Here is a 19672-nt window from a genome sequence, read left to right as displayed (position 1 = left end):
CCAGCCGGCGGCCATCGGCGCGGCCGCCCCGGGGAGGCGCCTGCGGGCGCCCGCCTGGCCTCAGCCCCGGCTGTGGAGGCTGCTCGGAGCCCCTCCTGGCGCTGCGCAGCCTTCGCGGCCCTGCTGGAGCCTGACGCTTGCTGTCTTCCTACTAATTCTTAATTAGTATTTTTTTTTCCTTAGTCGTAGCGGATAGACTGTAGTAATCATGCTCTGTGCAGGCAGTAATGGTCTCTCGCTGCTGCAGTCTGGATCAAAGTGCACGTTTCTCCCACAGTTGGTGATGTCCCAGGAGCGAGGGTTGGGAAGGCACCTGATCCATGGACTGCCCTGAAGTTGATGCTAGGCCCTAGCTAGGGATTAGGTGTCTGCTGTATGGAAAATGTTATAGAAGGGATATTTTTTAATCTTCAGCATTTGTAATTATTTKCCTGTAGATGTGGGAGACATAAATGAGAAAAGCTAGAGTCACATGTAACTTGCAAATATTCATATTAACCTCATTTTGAGATGCTTCATTTGCAAGCACTTTCAAGTTTTTTTTTTTTTTTTTTAAGGTGAAATCTGTGAGATGAAAAGTGTTTTTTGTTGTTTTGCTTATTTTATTTATTTATTTATTTATTTATTTATTCATTCATTCCTCACTTGCTTTTTGGGCCTGAGCCTTGCAGACAAGAGTTAGCGTTTTGAACCTGATGGTCTGTGAGCAACCGTTTGGCCTCGAGGTCAGATTAGCCTAATGGGTGGCCCTGAGGTGCGTTACATAGTTGTGTCAGCTGCGTATCAAGCTCCCAAAGACTGTGGTGCCCGGGCATGTTGCATATCTGCTGTCCAATCAAGAGCAGAGAGATTGAAATATTTGAGGTGGGCTAACTGGTCTGCAGTTGTTCGCAGTCAATAGAGGCACAGCTAAGAGGCGAGTATGGTGTCTTTGCTTGAAAAGTTGTTTTCTTCTGGCTCTTCRGTGTGTATCTGTAAATTTTACCAAGAACGGGGAAAGGGAAAGTTAGACTAGATAGGAAAACAGAATGCTTTCCAAGCATTTATGTTTTAGGTCGCTGTCATGTGTATTTTTTTCCCTCTATATCTACACAAATAGTTAAAACATGCTCATGACAACTTGTATTTGCTTAATCTTTCTGCCATGCAGAAACAAGTATACCCGTACAGGGGTGGAGGCACCCTGGTTGGCTGCAGAGGATTAAGTTCCCTGTGCCACCGTGTTGCATGATGCAGAGCCCTGTAATACATTAGCCAGGGCCGGTGAAGGATCTTCAGCTCTTCTCTCCCTTTCCTGCTCAGTAGCAGATGTTTGGAAGGTGTTTGTTGTGGCAACTCTAGCAGATTGKTTTTTAGTTTAGTCTAGTTTTAGGAATGAAAAGTATTTTCCAGGTGGTGGTGTGATTTGGGTCAAATGCTAGAGTCTAATGTGTCTAAATATCTTTCTTTGCTTGCAGTGAAAATGAACGACCAAGCCAGAATGAAAAAAGAAAAGAGAAAAGCGTCAAAAGAGGAGGCAATCGCTTTGAGCCATATGCCAACCCTGCTAAAAGATATCGAGCTTTTATCACAAATATTCCATTTGATGTGAAGTGGCAGTCTCTGAAAGACCTGGTCAAAGAGAAAGGTAATGTACAATTCAGGTGGCCAAGTGATGTTTGTCATCGTACTTGTGGCTAACTCWTTGTTTCTAAATTTAACAGTTGAAGTTCAACGTGAACTTAGTGACATGAGTATTGCAAAAGGCCAGCTTAAAGCCTTCATCTACTCTGGCAGAATTCCAGATGGATAGTTGCTCTGTAGGCCTTTTGGGAGATGGTTAATAGCGCTTTCTCCAAGATGTAAATGATCGTTCCTCTCAACAAGAGGATGATCAGGCTTTTATCGGGTGTCAGTCTGGATATGCAAGAAAAGCAAGAAAACTTCCTGAAGCATTCAAATGTTTTATGGTCACTGTAGGTAGTGCATATATAGCTGTCCCCAGCCTTTGTAGCAATTGGTATGCCGTTTTAAAAAAAAAAAAAAAAAAAAAAAATTGATAGTAGTAAAAATGTATTTAAGGGTGACCTGCAAGGGAGGAAAATCGGGTTTGTGCTTTGGCATGTGCTGTAACATGGATAGGGCTTTGGAAATTATGTGCACAAGGTTTTTCCCTTCCCCATTTTCATTTAACTTACTCGTATGAATGAGAGCCTTCTTGGTTTACTGGCTTAGCATCTTCATCCCTTCAAGAAGATGATTTGAGTTATTTCAGATGGCGATAAGTCTAAATGCATCTTTTTAGCTCACTTAGTGTTAGTTCTTTAAGCTGATGCCCAGTCTATTGGTTTTCAAGTCCTCTTGGAAATGCAGCCTAGTGGCAAGAAAATATCTGGTTTCTCCATCATTATGTCTGAAAAATATGTCGAGTCACTAATACAACCATTCCTCTTGTGGGTCACTTCTAAAATACATAGCATGTCATAAAAATCTCACAATAGCAATCAACATTCACTTGTGTTTYGAACTAGGTAAGGAATTACGGCTAATGAGTTCAAAGGTTGTGGTCTTAACTGGAAAACCAGTTTCCAAAAGGGTTTTACAACATTTGTCTCTGGAGGTAAAATGGAGCTGAGTCTGTGTAACAAACTATAAGCCTTGGGAAGTGCTCATAATTGGAGGCTGTGAAATGTTGTTGCCTGATATCTGGCAGCTATTTTCCATAATAGAAGAAATACAGTCTTAAAACATGATATCAACAGACCCTAATTATGAACAGTCCCTTGTCTTAAACAGTACTTTGCTACACAAGATACACTGGTTAATAGGAGAATCTGTATGAGTAGATGTCTAATATATTAAGTGTTATGTTGAATTCCGTTCCAAGTGTCTTGTGGTTTCTCTCCAGTTCACGTGGATGGAAAAGTCCGATGTGAGATTGTTTCCTGCCTTGCTGTTCAGCTACTCATTCCTGCAGATACTTCTAGGGGAACAGTGAAACCTCTTCATTCTGTCTGCAGGGCTTGTTATGCTAAATCCCGAGAAGCATTGTTCTTGGTTTTTGGGACTGCTTGTTTAAAATCTTAACAGTTTAGATTTGCTGCGTAGTTGGGATTCATTCTAATTAGCCACTGACTTTTACCAAATTGGTGCTCTTGTGCTGTGCTAGAACTTGCTGAATCGGTCCTCCCTGATGCAAGGCATAGTAGTTCCAAGAACCAGGAATGTGRCTGTGAAAAATCGAACTGCTAGAATTCTTGGTTTGTAAGTGTAAGAATTACAGGCCAACATTCAAGGTTTTGGGAGCATGTGCAACAGCTCTGTACATAAAGGATAAATATAGGTGATTCATTACTGCTCCATCACTCGGCAGTCGTAGAAGACTTAAGCTGTTAGCAGCAATGGCATAGCAGGTTGCCGAACGTAGAAGGAGTTCACCTCAATCGGCTGTTTTGCGTCAGTAAGTATGGTTTAGGAGACATGAGCTTTGAGGTTTGCTTATATTTCTGCAACCTGGTTTTCTTCAGATGCGCACATCTGAAACCTTAAAATGGCTCTGAAGAGCAATGCCTTGGTTCAGTCACTGCAGCGTATTTGTCGGTGAAACTCAATTACAGGTGTGCAGTATGACAGTTTTTTAATTACAAAAAAGTCAAATGTTCTTGTTTGAAACTCCCTTGTATTGGCTGACAAACCCAAGCTTCTGCTAAATTCATGTCATCAGCATTGATAACTGGTAATTGGTAAATGGATTCAGGAGAAGACTGAGACAGCAGATCTTCAGCATTTAAGTGGATGCTAAATGTAATCATAATYGGATACTGAACAGTTGTCTTAATCCATCCCCCAACAAATGGCTCTGTCTTGGGGAGAAAAATTGTAATGCTTCATGGCAGCTGGCATACATGATGTGATACCTTAAGTTTAAAAACAACTTTGCATTTGAATTTGATACGCTTGTTGATTTCCTTAGGAAAAATAGAATTTTATATTTTTAATATCTTTTCTGACAACCGCAAGGTAGAGTATGGCACAAAAAAATATTAGTGAGAAAATGAGCAAGTATCTCGTGCGCTGGGGCAAAGCTAGGAACAGTTGCAGCCAAGGCTACGCTCGAGTTGAGTAAAGAGTCAAGGGAGTGGGAAGATACTTCATTTTACCTCTTCACTTTCAAAGGGAATTTTCTGTGAACTGGAGGACAGCCTGAAAAGCTCTGAGCAGTACTTGAACTTCCCTGTTGGACCTCCATATCTGTGGCAATTTCAACTGGATTTTCTTCTAGATCACAGTTTCATTACTTCTACAGCTTTTACACAGGAATGTTCAGTGCAGACTGACTAGTAACTTTGTAGTTGACTTCAGTTGCCATACAGATATCAATACATCCTTAGTTTTAAGTTTTTCCTTTTTCCTTCTCTTATCATGTCTGAAAAGAGAGCCTTGACCAACTTTTCCATAGTTCAAAGCTTCAAAGGATTTTCCAAGAAGAATAAAATCTAGATTCCCTGCTTTTCTCATGTGTTGACTGCCTGTTGTAAGATTCCCACTACACTTCAAGTATAGTGAATTCAAGACATCTAACATATTCTTTAAAAATTATATATCCCATAGTAGGTGAGAGCAGCACAAACTGCACGCTTTTAATTTGTATGTAATTTCTCTTGCGTAATTTAAGACTGTGCAGTCAGTTGGTTCTATACATAAAATRAAAAATCTTCAAGGTGAAACTTCAATTTAAATCCAGTTGTGTGCCTTGCACAGTGCTCACATCTGACTAATATTTGGTGTGGCTTCTGTGTAAAGCACTTTAGTATAATATCTTCCAAGCACAGCAGTCTCCTAAGTCTGCCTAAATTTTGCATTGCTGCTGTGTTTAACGGCAGCTTTGCTGCTCTGAAAAAGCTACACTAATTTTACAAAGAGCAGAAGTTATACATGATGTTCTTGAGCTCTCTGTCACCATGCAGCAATGCTGCTYGAGACATGATTCCATCTACTTCCTAACAGGATAGAAGGGACTTCCATTCTACTGGAATGCGCTAAAAATATATTAAATGAGTATTTTAAAACTCTCTAATGAGTAGTTCAACTTTCAGTGTAGCTAATTCAGTTAGCCTTTGAAATTTGTGAGTAACTTCTGCTTTTTTCTTCCTCCTTACTATATCTTTATAACCTTAACTGTCCTTTGGTGGTGGTGGTGCCCTTGTGGAGATGAGTGGATACAATGGGCTTTTCTTTCTCTCTCTCCTATCTCTGCTCTTAAAGAGCCAAAAGGAAGGTTGAATATATATATATTTACCATGTTTTCAGTGTCTGTAATATTTTTGTTTGTTTTCCTCCTTTCTTTCTCTGTTGAGACATACATCYATGGATCTCTTGGCCCTTTCAAGAGTTTCTTGGTTTCTTACTAACACTAGTGAGAATTGTCTTACCTGGTTTAATCTTTAAAATTTATGTCTGTATCTGAGCTCATTACCTGAGCTTTCAGATAGCTCATCTAGCCCTGAAGAGGTATAAACCATGCCTCAATTCGCCTTATGGACATACTTATCCAAACATATTAATCACTCAATAGAAAACATCCAGATGTGGATAAACTGAACTTTCCCTGCAGATAAACTTAGCAAAATAGATGCAAAATTAAGAAAATGCAATGAAAGTATGAAATCATAGCTGCCCTTGATCTGAACGCACTGCAGGTTTCTTCGATTTACGCTTCCAATTTTTGTAATCAAGACTTCTGCTTGAACTTGTCTGTGGTTGATGCTGAGTTTCTCAGCTTTTCTTGAATTTGGACTTTAAAAACTTCTGCTCTAAAGGCACTGTGATGAACATAATACAAGAATGATTAAATCAAGGAATAACTTAAAACACTGAGCTAGTATTTTCTGCTATTTTTATCCGCTTGTGGATATGTATCTTAATTCCTTGGATAAGCTTTTTTTTTCATGCTTCGATGAGTTCACTTTTGGGCATAAAATATCTCTCGCTGTGTGAGACAGCTCTTTAGCAGAAATAAAATCTGGATCACYGTGGATTTCTTTTGCCCTCTGAAGCAGGATTTGGCCTGTGGATATCTGCTGTTGGTACTTTTCCACGGCTTAATTCTCTTTGCGGTGTTACAGGCTGCATTTGTCTGCTGTTGTAGCAGGCAGATCTCTCTCCATGATCCTGCACTCTGAAATCTAGAGAGAAACCAACTAAATTGTGTCCTGGYGTACTGCTTTAAGCAAATGAACAAAAAGCCTCCTAGCCTCAAACTGTAGTCTCTCAGAAAAGTATCATGTTGAATCTTATTGCACATTTTTCAGGTAGATTTGTGGTTCTTCTCTGCTCTGGTCTTGGTGTCTTAGCTATTGGACTTTCTTTCTTTCTTTCTTTCTTTCTTTCTTTCTTTCTTTCTTTCTTTCTTTCTTTCTTTCTTTCTTTCTTTCTTTCTTTCTTTCTTTCTTTCTTNTTCTTTCTTTCTTTCTTTCTTTCTTTCTTTCTTTCTTTCTTTCTTTCTTTCTTTCTTTCTTTCTTTCTTTCTTTCTTTCTTTCTTTCTTTCTTTCGCTAATCAAGGAAGTTCAGACATCCTTTGATTGAGAAGCAGCTACTTCGAGATGTACATTCAGTTTTAGTTCAGAATTTCTAGAAGACTTGAACGTGAAGCTCTAAGTGAAATGGGCACATAAGCATTTTTCAGGTGATAAACAATTGCTTCTGTGGCAGATCCTAGGAAACCTGGTGGTTCAAGGGTCTGATTTCTTAAAAGAGCCTATGATAAATCAATTTAGCATGTGTTCACGCATGGCAAACTTGTTTTGGAAGAGTTTGGGTAGATATTAGGTAAGAATTGTAGCTGACTTGATTAGTGATTGGGAGCGGAGAGCCGTAAATCTAGGGGTTCAATAGTGTAATTGGGAACAAAGAGTCACAGACGTCTAGCCTTGTGACTTTTGGCCCCTGTGAAATGGAGTGGTTTTTGTATTGTAGGTAACCTGGGAATTTGTTGTATAAATTGTTGACTCACATTWTCCTTCATGATAAAGGTTTGGTTGGAGTCTGGCTGCTGCTGTTGAGATGGATGGCTTCAGAAGGTCCTGGTGACACCAAATACTTGCACTCTGTGCCTGGACCCTGTGCATCACCCTGGAGGGCTGTGCACAATGTAGTCCTTTAAAATGGACTGTGGAAAGAATTCCATGTGTACAGTATTCCTTCGTGCTCTCGCACTGTTCAGATTATAGGATGGTGTTGCTTTTTGGTTAGGCTTTATTTCTGTCAGTACTTATAGAAGATGCTGATGATAATTGAATGCTAGTGTTCCCAGACCCTTGAAAGGGAATATGTTTGTTTAGTTTTTACCAGTCTCAAACACTTAGTGTCCTCATAAAACATGACTGAATCAGCATTTGTGTAATATGTCCAGTTGTCTKCCTGAATGCTGATACTGTTTGAGTTCTCTTTAAATGGAAGAAAAATAATCAGTAGCTTACTCATTCCTTTTCTTCCAGCTGCTGGATGGACTTTGAGAATACTAGTTTTAGTTAATAACACTAGGTGTCCTATAAAATGACGGAGGCTGTGGAAGTTGAAATTCCTTCCTCTCTGTCTCTTGCTAAAAGGCAGACCCTTTAATATGAGACTCCCATTTGGTTCCCAGTTCACTTTAAATAAACTGTTTTTCAAAGTGCTCTACAAGTATTCAGACTGTAAGACTTGTGGTTTCCCATGAAGACCACTTTCCTTGCACTGTTCAGATAATAAAACCTGGAGTCCTCTTATCATAAAAAAAAATCAAAATTATTTTCTTCAGTTATTCTTCTGTATGCCAATCACTTCAAAGGCAGCAGCCATTTCGGTAGTTGTATTCTGGAGGCACATGACATGGTTATGTGGTCATAAAAAGGCAATCCTACTCTTGTGTGAAAAGGTGCAGATTAAGTTTTCTGATGCATTTTGCCTTTTGCTGCAGACTGTCTTGAGTGGACGTGGCAGAGTTTTATGCTTTTTAATGAAGCTAAACACGACCTTAGCATTGATTTAGTGCTTGACAAAAGGCAAAAACAGCCTGTTGGAATAAATAGTAGACAGTCGGTAATATCTCGTCTACTAGGTCAGTCYGACTTCCTTCTTGAAAGTTGGCCTTTAAATCCAGGAGGGAGAGAGGAGAGGAAAACTAATGGTAACTGTTTAAGTCCTGAACTATGGAGACAAGACTATGTATTTCATGTAATGTGAAGGAAACTTATTTTTGCAGACTTTCACATGGATTTGGATTGCCTCAAGTAACAAGTGGGTACTAAAGATAAGGAAACTGATATTGTGGAAATAGCTGGCTTTTGAAGCGGAGGAAAATCAAGAACATGGTTAACCATTTTAAATCTTTACTGCATACCTGTAATTGTCTAGTTTTGTGGTTTAGAGAATATGGAGTGTTTCTGGGCTTTCTTATAAGGCAGAGGCTCCATACACGGTTGTTGATTGTTCTAAATTCCCATTGTTTTCTTGGCTTTTCTCCCTTGGTATATGTGTCGTCTGGAATCTGATTTGTAGTTGGTGAGGTAACATACGTGGAGCTCTTAATGGACGCTGAAGGAAAGTCAAGGGTAAGTGCTTGAGAGAATTTCTTCTGTGGATTTTCTACATGACAAATGTAATTGTATGGTGGCGTGGAACGAAATGAAGTCAGGAAGGTAGAGAGTGTGTATGCTTAGTGGCTATAACCTAGGTAGTGCTTAAAGCTCCTCATGGGATGGGGAGGAGGTGGGATGGGGCCTTGTAAACAGCGTTAGGGTGGTTTTCCACTGTGTTCAGTCGGTGTTGGCTGTGTGAGTTATGCATGGACCCTAGCAGTGGTATGGAATATTAACGTAAAACTTGTGTTTTGGCAAATGTCACCGTAGCGGTTTGCTGAATTTGTAAGGCCAGTGTGTAAAAGCAGGCTCTGTAAACTACACTTCCTGTGAACAGAAGTCACCCTCCTAACTTAAACATATATAGCCTTCGCAGGTACTTAAATCCTGTAGTCCAGCGAAAGAATTTTACGGGGGAAAAAAACAGTAGGAACTCGCTTAATTGTACTGAAGAATATGGATTTAGGGTAAGAGAATGTGGCAGGGATTTTGATGTATGACAGGGAAGAACAGGCCATATAAAGCGTGTGGTATTTTTCTTGGAGAACCTGGACTTAGTTCTGTTTGTTACAACTTCAGAAACTACAGTTTAATCCCGTTAATGTGTAGGAGATTATATCTTTATGGAATTCAAGTAATGAAGGCCTTACTGGGTAAGATTGCATTTGGTTTTGCTATTAGGGTTAACTAATGTATGTGGACTTAAAAGTCACTTTTTTGTGTTTTGTGCTTTTACTTACTTTTTTTCTTCTTTCTCCCCTCTTGTCTTCCTTGTTTCGCCTGTGAAATCATCTCGTCAGGGATGCGCGTAAGTTCAATTATCAGTTTATAGCAGGAATTGGGGAAACTCAAGCTCTAAGCAATGTTCTTAGCTGTCTTGTATCCCCACAGTGTTGTTGAATTCAAGATGGAAGAAAGCATGAAAAAGGCTGCAGAGGTTTTGAACAAGCATAGCCTTGGTGGAAGACCACTAAAAGTGAAAGAAGTAAGACTTACATCTGCTCTTTCAGTATCTTGCCTTCTAAGGTGAAGGGACTGTTCTTATTCAAGTCTTATGGGTGACTAATTTGCAGATAAGAGTATTTGAAAAGCAGGATTCATTGAATAGAGTTAAAAAAACAGGTCAGTTTTTTTTATTTGCTATTGGCATGTGTTGCTGAATTGGAGGTTAAAATTATAATTGAGAATATATGTGAATAGGGACTGATATTAATGCAGAACTGAGTGACAGCAAGAGTTTGGTCTTAACTGCTGGTATACTTATTTAATGATTTGAAAAAGAGACCTGTGTAAATATTCTTCTTTGACTGCTTTCTGTTCTCACTGAATACTTAATTAGAATACTTGCACTCTTGCATCAATTCACCTTGTATTGTGAAGGTACTTCTCACTTTTTCTGAAGTGTCTATCTTAATTCCTGCCTTGAAGTCTTTATTGTGTTCTTTATTCTGTAGCTTGTGCTAAAATTGAGAGATTCAGCAGTAATAGGGRCATCTCTTAGCATGTTTTTTCAGTTTAAAAGGTGTTTTTGAAAAGAAGAGTAGGGTTTTTAAAGTGTCTTACTGAAGTTGTACTCACACTGAGAGAAATGAGTTGCATTGTTTTGGAGAGTGCAAAAGGCTATTGACACTTGTCTTCCAAAGTTGCAAATATAAGTTTGTCTTGAGTATTGCATGACACACACATGTTCACAATCAAGGTGAATTACACAACAGGAATAGCTTGCTAATTTGAAGGCTGCTAGTACACTGCTCAGATATATTTTGTTGGGTGGCTGTGATGCATGAAATAGTTATCTGAAAATCCACACGGAATAGATAGCTGTAAAGACAGGGAAAATTCTCCTTTTTTCCGTTTTAGTCATGCCTCTGAATCCATGTGGGATTTGTGGGAATATAAAGGAACTAAATAGGTGTTGTTTCTGTTGTTTATTAGGATCCTGATGGTGAACATGCGAGGAGAGCAATGCAGAAGGTCATGGCAGCTGGGGGAATGGGTATTGGTCCTGGCCCGGGCGGTCCTGGAATGATCAATATCCCACCTAGTATACTCAACAATCCCAACATACCCAATGAGATCATCCATGCCTTGCAGGCAGGGAGACTAGGAAGCACTGTGTTTGTTGCAAATGTAAGTACTGTGTGCTTGGASAACCCATCTGGAACTTAAATGAATTAAATCTAACAGATTAGACAAAGTCAGGGATCAACTGTAGTAAAACTGAATACTAGTGTATTCTCTGATGACTTATTCTGTGATTCTCTGTGCTACTGCTGTTATAAAATGACACGTCCTGTGTGTTTGATAGCCTGATGTTCATTTTGTTCATATCTCATGGCGTTCTGTTACTTAAATTTTATCCTATGATAAATTTTTACTCATGCTTCTTGCACTGCTTCCCTTCTAGCTGGATTACAAGGTTGGCTGGAAGAAACTGAAAGAAGTCTTCAGCATGGCTGGTGTTGTAGTTCGAGCAGACATACTGGAAGATAAAGATGGCAAAAGTCGTGGAATTGGCACCGTCACTTTTGAGCAAGCTATAGAGGCTGTTCAGGCTATATGTATCCTTGAAGAGTAATGATGGTAGACAGCAAAGTTTGCCAGTATGTTCCATGCTAAAATCTAGGAGTTAGTGAATGAGCTTCTTTCCACAATGCTTTAAATAAAAATAATAAAAAAGATGTTCTTTTAACACACAGTAACTGAATTTGGAAACCTTGTAGTTTTGGAGAAAGTGGGATTGTTGATAATCTGAACATAAGAGGCAAATAAGAGGGATGTTCTGTGACTTTTGGGGGGCGGGAAGGGGGAATGCATCAGAAATAATTAAAGCCTTAAGACTTTGTGTGGTTCCAGCACTTGAAAGATTATCTTTAACAAAATAATAGCAATGTTTAATGGCCAACTGCTCTTTGACAGACCAATGCATGTTAAAATGGTAAGTACACTCAAATTCTCATTGCTTTTGATCTTATACTCCTGTTGTGATGATGCATGGCTTGAAAGTTGTTGCTTAAATTGATCTGAGAAACTAAATAGGGGAAGTGGCAGATATATAGCCATGCCCTTTGCATCTTAATTTTAGCTCCTTTTCTTAAGGAGGATTCGCATTTACTGTCGTCCTTCAAGACTTGCCTAGTTTCCAGTGGTGTAAATCCACACAGTCCCAAACAACTCGGTTACTTGCAATTATTTTGCTAGAAAAAACAACCAGAAGTACAGTAAAAATTGCTTTAGCTTTGCATTTCTCTTTTGTTTAAAGTTTGTATTTCTGGCTAGAAGAGCAAGAAATGCTTTTGAATTTCTTTAACGTATTTAATTATATCTAGGATGAACGAGCTTTTCCAAAAGGAGACTTCTTTCCTCCAGAGCGACCGCAACAACTCCCTCGTAAGTCTCTCCTCCATGACTGAACATGTTAAGTTTAGTTTGACGTGCAGCAACTTGAATGTTTGCAGCACGAGACGTGGTCTGAAAGTATTTTGCTCTCAGCACTACATTTAGAGAGGTTCCTTTGTATTTACATAGATTACTGAGTATTAGTTATGCAGATCATGCCTTCTATTGAGTTGGAGTCTGCTGGCACCCTCCTTGCTGGCAAACAAAGCTGAGTTGCTAACGCTACTCCTTAGATACAGGATATTTGGGCTCAAGAGGTAGTGCATTTGTAGCCCAGTAGCCTTAGGAGGAAGAGATGAATAAACAGAACACACCTAAAAAGTTTAAGCTTTTCTTTTTTAACTTGAGGCTACCTGGTCCCCCCAAAATGTAAAATTTGGCTGATTGTTGTAAAATAAAACGCTTTGTTACCAGTTCAGCCAGTTGCTGTTGGCTTAGGCATGGGAGTAAAACCTGTTGTGTTGCCAGTTTGCACAATATAATGCTCATCAATCAAGCCCCTAATTAGGTCAGAATTGTGATAATTCATTGTTTGTCCATCAAAACTTTATTCAGCAGCGGCAGCATTCATAGTTTTTATTGCTGCCTTGACTTTCTATAATGACATACTTTGTTTTAAGAGAAAGTCACTGGGTTCCAATGCAATTATCTGTGTATAATACYAGTGGAATCCTGTCTCCTGGCATTGTAGGAAAAAGTGGCATCTTGTGGTTGTTCTAGACCAAGATTCAAAACTTTTCAAGTTTATTTTTTTGAGATGTAAAGGAGGAAGTTCTATTCTCATTGGCAAACAATTCTTTTGAGCTGTTTGTAAGTACAAACAGAAAAAATCTGATACTTACGAGGAAAATAGGAATGGTGTTTTCTTTTGTTCGTTCTTTGGACTTGGCAACCCTTAATTGATTTGAGTACAGGCAGATACAAAATCATATCTGGGAATTATATACTTCTCTTGCTCAGGAAAGAGGCTGGCTGTGTGCTCTGGATTATATAGGTGGCTATCTAATGATAGATGGATCTTTAATTATTTAAATTCTTACCTACAAGGGAAGACGTTTGGTCAAGGTGGAAATAATCTGTTATCAATCAAAGACAGCATGAAAGACTAACCTTTGCAAAATGTTCAATTGCCCACTCTCTTCTCCTTAGCTTGAGGAGTTGCATCACAAAATAAAAATGAGGAAAGCAGTGTTCTAGCCGGTTACTTTTTTCAGGAGTCAGCTCAAAGACACAGGCACACACACATGTGCGCACACACACACACACACAYGCACACACAAAAAGCAAGTCTTCTCAATAGCAAAATGGTATTTGAGCAGTGAACTGTGAACTTCAGTGAACTTCAAGACACATCTACTCTGATTTTAGTATCTGCTTTCAAGCTTCAAATACAGACCCCAAAGGTGGGAACACAGCAAGCTTTTTAGAGAATGGAAGTCAATTACTTAAGAATAAAACTTGCTGTTTTGTCAAACTATGGAAACAAGGCTTTTTTGATATCTGAATATTTTCTTCAGATGGTCTTGGTGGTATTGGCATGGGATTAGGACCTGGAGGTCAACCTATTGATGCAAATCATTTAAACAAAGGCATGGGAATGGGCAACATGGGACCTGGAGGTAAGAAGATTACTCCTATGCTTTGTTTCATGAGAGCTTTAAGCTATATAGAAGGTAGATAGCTTTGTTTTGCCAACACAAAAAGTTGAAGTGTATTAGGAGTATGTTAAAAGCACCTGAGTTTTTTTGAGCATAATATTGAGCTTGATAAAGGAAAACCTGAACTAAACAAATTGCTCCATTTTTTCACCATGGTCAAAGCACAGCTCTCACTTTCTGACTCTTGAGCATGAGCAGCAAACACTGCAAATATACATTAAACTTTTAAAACCATCTCTCATCCTTAATATTTGTCAGTGGGCTTGCAAATCTCTGTCTAGGATATGTATAAAGAGCAAAAAGTTTGTTTTAAAGAGCCACCGAAAAGTAGCACACATTCAGCTTTCAGTTTATTAATGCTTGTGGGTTTTTCCCTTTGCTGCTTTAACCCCCTAAGAAGGAACTTTGTGCTTTATTCAGAGCTGTCCTGTGCAAGCTTTTCAGTCCAAATGGTGGACCTGCTGAATGGTCTTTTTCTACAGCCAGTCTAGTGGCTGTATTTTTGTAGAATTATGTCTGCTACATAAAGCTCTCTCTTTTATTTTGAGGAATGGGAATGGAAGGCATGGGCTTTGGAATGAATAAAATGGGAGGTAAGCTGTGTTTTTTAAAATGTATATAGCTTGGACTGCCTGAAAGTCATGTAAACTTAGCCATATAGGCCTAGCAGGCATTTGTGTTCTTCAAAAGCTCTCACCAATTTAGTAATTACTTGTTTCTTTTGGAGTATTATTTTGGAGTATATTGAGGCAGGTATGTGGAGAACTGTTAAATCTTCAGAGAAAACATGGCCAATGCTTTAGTCTTGTTAAAATTGCCATTGATTAAGGAGATAAGATGTGAAAAGAATTTTGGCCAAACTATTTTGTGCATGTGTGTTCAAGTTATCTTGGGGCCTATGGAAGTGTTGTGTAGAAACAGCTCATTTTGTGAGGCAGAGATGCTAAGTTGAAAAACATTGCTGAAGTATCAAGTATTTTATTTCAGGAATGGAAGGTCCTTTTGGTGGCATGGAAAATATTGGCCGCTTTCCAGCTGGGATGAACATGGGCAGAATGAGTGGTAGGTATTAGACTTCTGATACCAAATTCCATATGGCCTCTTGAAAATTCATTACTGAGGAAACTTTCTCTAGATTGACCCTTTTCCTCTCTCCAGGTTTTTTAAGAATTCTGGACTTAGAGGTGACACAATATTCACAAGTCTCTTGTGGCCTTTAAGTCACAGAGAGTGATATATTAGGCCTGTCTTAAGGTCTGCTTTAGAATGAGCTAAACTCCACAATGTCCGGATTCAGCTGGGGGAAAAAAAAAAAAAAAAAAATTAAAAAAAAAAAAAAAAAAAAAAAAAATTAAAACCAAAAAAGCTTCTTCAGAGCAAAGTGACTGCTTCAAATGTGGTTGCCTGTATTGAGATGAGCCCCATTTTAAGGGGACATGAAAATTAATCTTACTGCTAATATTGGAAAAAAGAAAAATTAAAAAGAGCCTAATGTAAAATACTACCTCAGCAGTCATTTAGATACCCTGAAGAACATATTAAACTTAATCTTTACAGAGATGGATCGTGCAATGGGTGCAGGATTTGAGAGAGAGTTTGGAAGAAATGAAATGAGAATGTCTCGTAGTTTTGGAGACACCTTGGAGAGAGGAATAGGTAAGTATGCTATGATAAGTACTTCTAGTACTTGTCATAGCTGCACTRTCTGTAAAAATTATGCATACTTTGTTATAATCAAACATACCAATTTCTTTTTATACAGCTTCTGTAATACTTTCTGATCCAACTCCTGTGGGCTGTACAGAGGACAGCTGTATGAACCAGCAGTGATTTGACATGCTATATAATAGGAGCCTGATAGGAAAAGTGAACCTTCCAGACAGTGAAAACTGCCTTGTGTCCTGAAATTTCATTCTAAACTTCCCTAATAAGAAAACTTACTTATTCCCAAGCCTGTAACATAGACTGCAGCCTAGAAAGCTGGGAGGAGAAATGGGGTATAACCTTGATTTATTTCCCTTCCTCCTAGACATTGCAGGAACTTGGTGTTGCCTCATGCATCAGGCGACTGGAAAGAACACCTTACTCCATAAYTTCGGGAATTGATGTAGTACTAAAGATTGTGCTCTTAATGTGGGTGTTTCCTTAGGAAATCCAGGGGAAAAAGGAAGACTATAGTGTAGCAAATAATTCAGTATAAAATAGTACTTGAACTGAGCAAGAACAACGCAGCCCTTGACGTCTGCAGCATCTTTGAGACGGCAAAAGGGTGTTAAACTTGCCGGAAGTGTTCCAAACCTGAGAATTTTAACGTCTTTTCTGTGCATCCGTTCCCCATGTGTACAGTTTGATCCTGCCAGTTGCTASTGTGTGAACTTCTCCTTATTGCTTAGATTGGTGATGCTGTGCTCTGTTAATCTAATTTAAATACTGCTGTGATTTTCTGTGGCTCTTCTTTCTCCATTCTTTAAGGTCTGGAGAAAGAGAACTGTTAGGTTTGGGGAGATAAAAAGAACAAAACCAAAACACTTCTATGATCTGAAATAAGCTTTGTTTCACATCATCAGAAAACAGAGCACACAGTCACTTTTTTTTATTAATAATAGAGCTTAAAGCATTTTAGGAATGTAAATGTGTATCAAGTTGGCTTTATCCCTGTATGATTTCTGATAATCTATGTGTTGTGTTCCAGGTGGTGGAAATGCCAGCATTCCTGGAATTGAGAGGATGGCACCTGGCATTGATCGTATGGGCTCGGGAATAGAAAGAATACCTTCCGGGATGGGGCACGGGATGGAGAGAGTAGGGTCAGAAATAGACAGGATGGGTCTCGTTTTGGATCGCATGAGTTCCAACGTGGATCGCATGGGCTCAGGAATCGATCGAATGGCCCCTCTGGGGATAGATCACATTGCTCCTAACATCGAGAGGATGGGCCCAGCCATCGAGAGGATGGGTTCTGGCATAGAAAGAATGGGCTCTGGAATAGGTTTCGGTATCGAGAGGATGGGTGCTGCCATCGATCGTGTCGGTACCGGCATCGAGAGGATGGGCTCAGGTGTAGAACGTATGGGCTCTGGCATGGATAGAATGGGCATAGGGATGGAGCGCATGGTCCCTGCCGGAATGGGAACCGGAATGGGTCAGGTCATAGAGAGAATGCCAGCCGGCTTGGATCGCATAGGTGCCACTCCTATGGAAAGAATAGGAATAGATCGTATGGGTGCTGCTAGCATGGAGAGAATGGGTTTGGAGCGCATTGGAGCCACTAATATGGAAAGAATGGGCCCTGCAATGGGCCAGGGCATGGGAGCAGGCATAGATCGAATGGGACTTGCGATGGGAAGCAATTTTGAAAGAACGATGGATATGGAACGTGGAAACTTTGCAGGCAATTTTGCAGGCTCCCTTGGAGGAACTGGAGGACCTGCAGCTGGGGTGGCCAGAAAAGCCTGTCAGATATTTGTGAGAAATGTGAGTAGCCTTCTTCCTGTCTTCCTGTCATGAAATTAATAGTGCTGAGGTGTTGGCCACGTCTGTGCTTTGTTGGCTTCAGTTAGAATAATATTGGATGCTGCCCAAAACAGAATTAGTCTCTTGGGACTTGAAGCCATTCCTGTACAGCGCTCTCCATTTCTAAGTGATGGTGCTGAGCTATGGCTGTCCCTGCATGGAAAATGTATTCTGGGGAGTTGTGGGACCGATAAGTCATTCAGTTGATCCTCAGTAATGGTCTGTTCTTCTCTTCCACAGCTGCCTTTTGATTTTACATGGAAAATGCTGAAAGATAAATTTAATGAATGTGGTAAGTTTTGTTTTTCTGTCTTTCTCCAAAATAACTTATTTTTTTTTTCCCAAACTGTAGAGTTAGTTAGGTAAATTTGTGTTTTGATGAACTTTGGGGAGTTTTTTTCATGGCAATAGTCACTACCCCAGCCTTCCTGCCCAGCACCTTGTGCTGCTTTCCTGTTAGTAAGACCAAGTTCCAGCCTTGTTAGCTGTGGTATGAACTAGTGTTGGCCAACTGGGCCAGCTGGTTAGACTGCGCTTTGCTCAATTCATCTGTTTCTGGTGCAGTTCTTTGAGTTGGAGAGAACCACTTTGAATTCAGCTTTTAAACTGAGTGCATTCCTCTAAAAGAATGACTTGGTAAAATGGTCTTGCAGCTTAAAGTTTGAAAGTAATGGCAGTTTTAAAATTTACATTTCCCCTGTCTGTAAGGTAGGGAAGTGTGATCTGATAGAGCTCTATGCTATGTCCTAGATTAAACAAGAACAAAATATAACTCTTTTTTCCTCTTTTTTTTCCAGGTCACGTCCTGTATGCTGATATCAAGATGGAGAATGGGAAATCTAAGGGATGTGGTGTGGTTAGGTTTGAGTCCCCAGAAGTAGCTGAGCGAGCCTGCCGTATGATGAATGGGATACAGCTCCGAGGGAGGGAGATTGATGTGCGAATTGATAGAAATGCTTAAGTAGTTGCCTTTTTAAGACTTATACCAGATTTTTGTTGAATTTGTATTTTTCTTGTTAACCATTTTAATTTGACTGGATGTAAAGGTGTTAAAACGATTCAGTTGCTTTCTGGAGTAATTTTAATTACTTTTTTAACAAATGGATTTCCATTTTACTGTTTTTTGCATTGAAACTGCAATGTGCACAATCTTTTTTTGTAGTTGTGGCATCTTGTTGACATTACAGATGTAAACAGTACGACTTTGATAATAAATGCAAGTTAAAGCTTTCAGTCATTGCATCTGTTACTGGCAGCACATCCTATGCTTGCAAAAATACCTGTAATCTGAGCTCAGTAAACTAGAACTTGTATTCCTTGTGAAGTGTCAAAAAGGAATGTTCATACTGGTTGTCAGTTAATGACAGTATGAATCAGTCTTTAAAATGATGCACTTGCATATTAGCATTTGAATGTCTTCAGGGTACAAGAGGCTTCTCTTCCGGTATTAAGATGTAGTAGATACATATTTTTTTTCTTTTTCCTAGCAAAAGAAGGCGGCTGGTTATTTAAATTTTTCTCCAGTGGCAAAGCTGGTTTAAAAAAAAAAAAAAAAAATCCTGCGCTGTCAGTTGTCAGAGCTGTTCTGAAGGCCTGAACTGTCAACCGAGAATAGATTAAAAACATGTTTTCTCATGTGGACCATTTCAGTGGAGGCAACGCACCCTCTGTCTACCCCTCACTGGACTAAGTAGAGTGCGTTATGTGGGAAACAGCTGCTGCGAGGTGAAGAGGAAGAAGGTGGCATTTCTATATCTGCAGCAAGTATAATTTCAATAGCCAGATACCTAAATGGATGAGAGTGAATTCCTTTGGAGAGCTGATTTATTTTTTAATGATAAAGACAATATTTCTTGTCCTTTTCTTGGTTCGAGGGCTGCAAAAGCTCCAAGGCAAACTTCCAGTTACAGTAACTGAATAATGTTCTCCTTAGGGGCTTGATGCTACCTGCAGTACTCTGCTGCCTTAAAAAAACCTCACCAATGAGCTTCCTTTGCAAGGATGTCATCCACCTTTGTGTCCTCATGGCAAAGGACAGGTTCCTAGGGGAAGGCTAAAGTTGAACAGACTTTTCTTTTGGTGAAAGTTTGCCTGCCTGTTTCTAAGTTTGAGTGCTTTATGGTACCCCACTACTGAATGCTGTCATTTCCAGCATGGTATGATAAGTGTGAAATGCAGAAAATGCATTGGATATTGGAGGAATTTTTACAGCTGCATCAAAAGAGAGAAAGACAAAGCCTCATACCTGGCAGCTCTTGCTCTTTTAATAATCACCCCTAACCCTGCAAGGGGGTTTCATGATGATTTACTATTGCAGAATCCCTTCTGTAACCTACAGCTCACAGTTACCTTTTGTTTTTAATGAGAAAGGCATTTTTTCGGCATTCTCGGCTGTCCTGGCAGAACTGCTTGTGAGGTGAAGCTGCTCCCTAACGGGACTCGGTTGTACCTCACTAAGGCTTTACCTTTACGGTTCATTACGAAATGGTTTCCTTTGATGCCCC

The 19672-nt window shown here is 39.6% G+C and overlaps 1 protein-coding gene across 4 annotated transcripts; it reads left to right on the top strand.

Annotated features, from left to right (window-relative positions):
• Positions 1-1461: 1461 nt before the first annotated feature.
• HNRNPM (heterogeneous nuclear ribonucleoprotein M) lies at positions 1462-18639 on the top strand. 4 transcript variants are annotated; one of them, XM_026035269.1, is made up of 15 exons: positions 1462-1627; positions 8519-8571; positions 9399-9406; positions 9490-9583; positions 10534-10728; positions 11006-11159; positions 11487-11536; positions 11928-11988; positions 13515-13616; positions 14204-14248; positions 14643-14717; positions 15213-15311; positions 16348-17129; positions 17409-17460; positions 17966-18639. In XM_026035269.1, exons 2-15 carry the CDS (start codon positions 8548-8550, stop codon positions 18127-18129), a joined length of 1905 nt encoding a protein of 634 aa, XP_025891054.1. In that variant the 5' UTR covers positions 1462-1627; positions 8519-8547; the 3' UTR covers positions 18130-18639. The 4 variants fall into 4 exon arrangements, with proteins under 4 accessions (XP_025891054.1, XP_025891057.1, XP_025891056.1 ...); XM_026035272.1 differs by lacking the exon at positions 13515-13616 and having other exon boundaries at positions 17966-18361; XM_026035271.1 differs by lacking the exon at positions 15213-15311 and having other exon boundaries at positions 17966-18361.
• The last annotated feature ends 1033 nt before the right edge of the window (positions 18640-19672 follow it).

This window comes from Nothoprocta perdicaria, unplaced genomic scaffold (assembly GCF_003342845.1).
Source record: "Nothoprocta perdicaria isolate Ctin4 unplaced genomic scaffold, notPer1 scaffold_157, whole genome shotgun sequence".
Lineage (NCBI taxonomy): Eukaryota > Metazoa > Chordata > Aves > Tinamiformes > Tinamidae > Nothoprocta > Nothoprocta perdicaria.
Note: the sequence above shows the minus strand (reverse complement) of the source record. Positions and strands in the feature narration are given on the sequence as shown.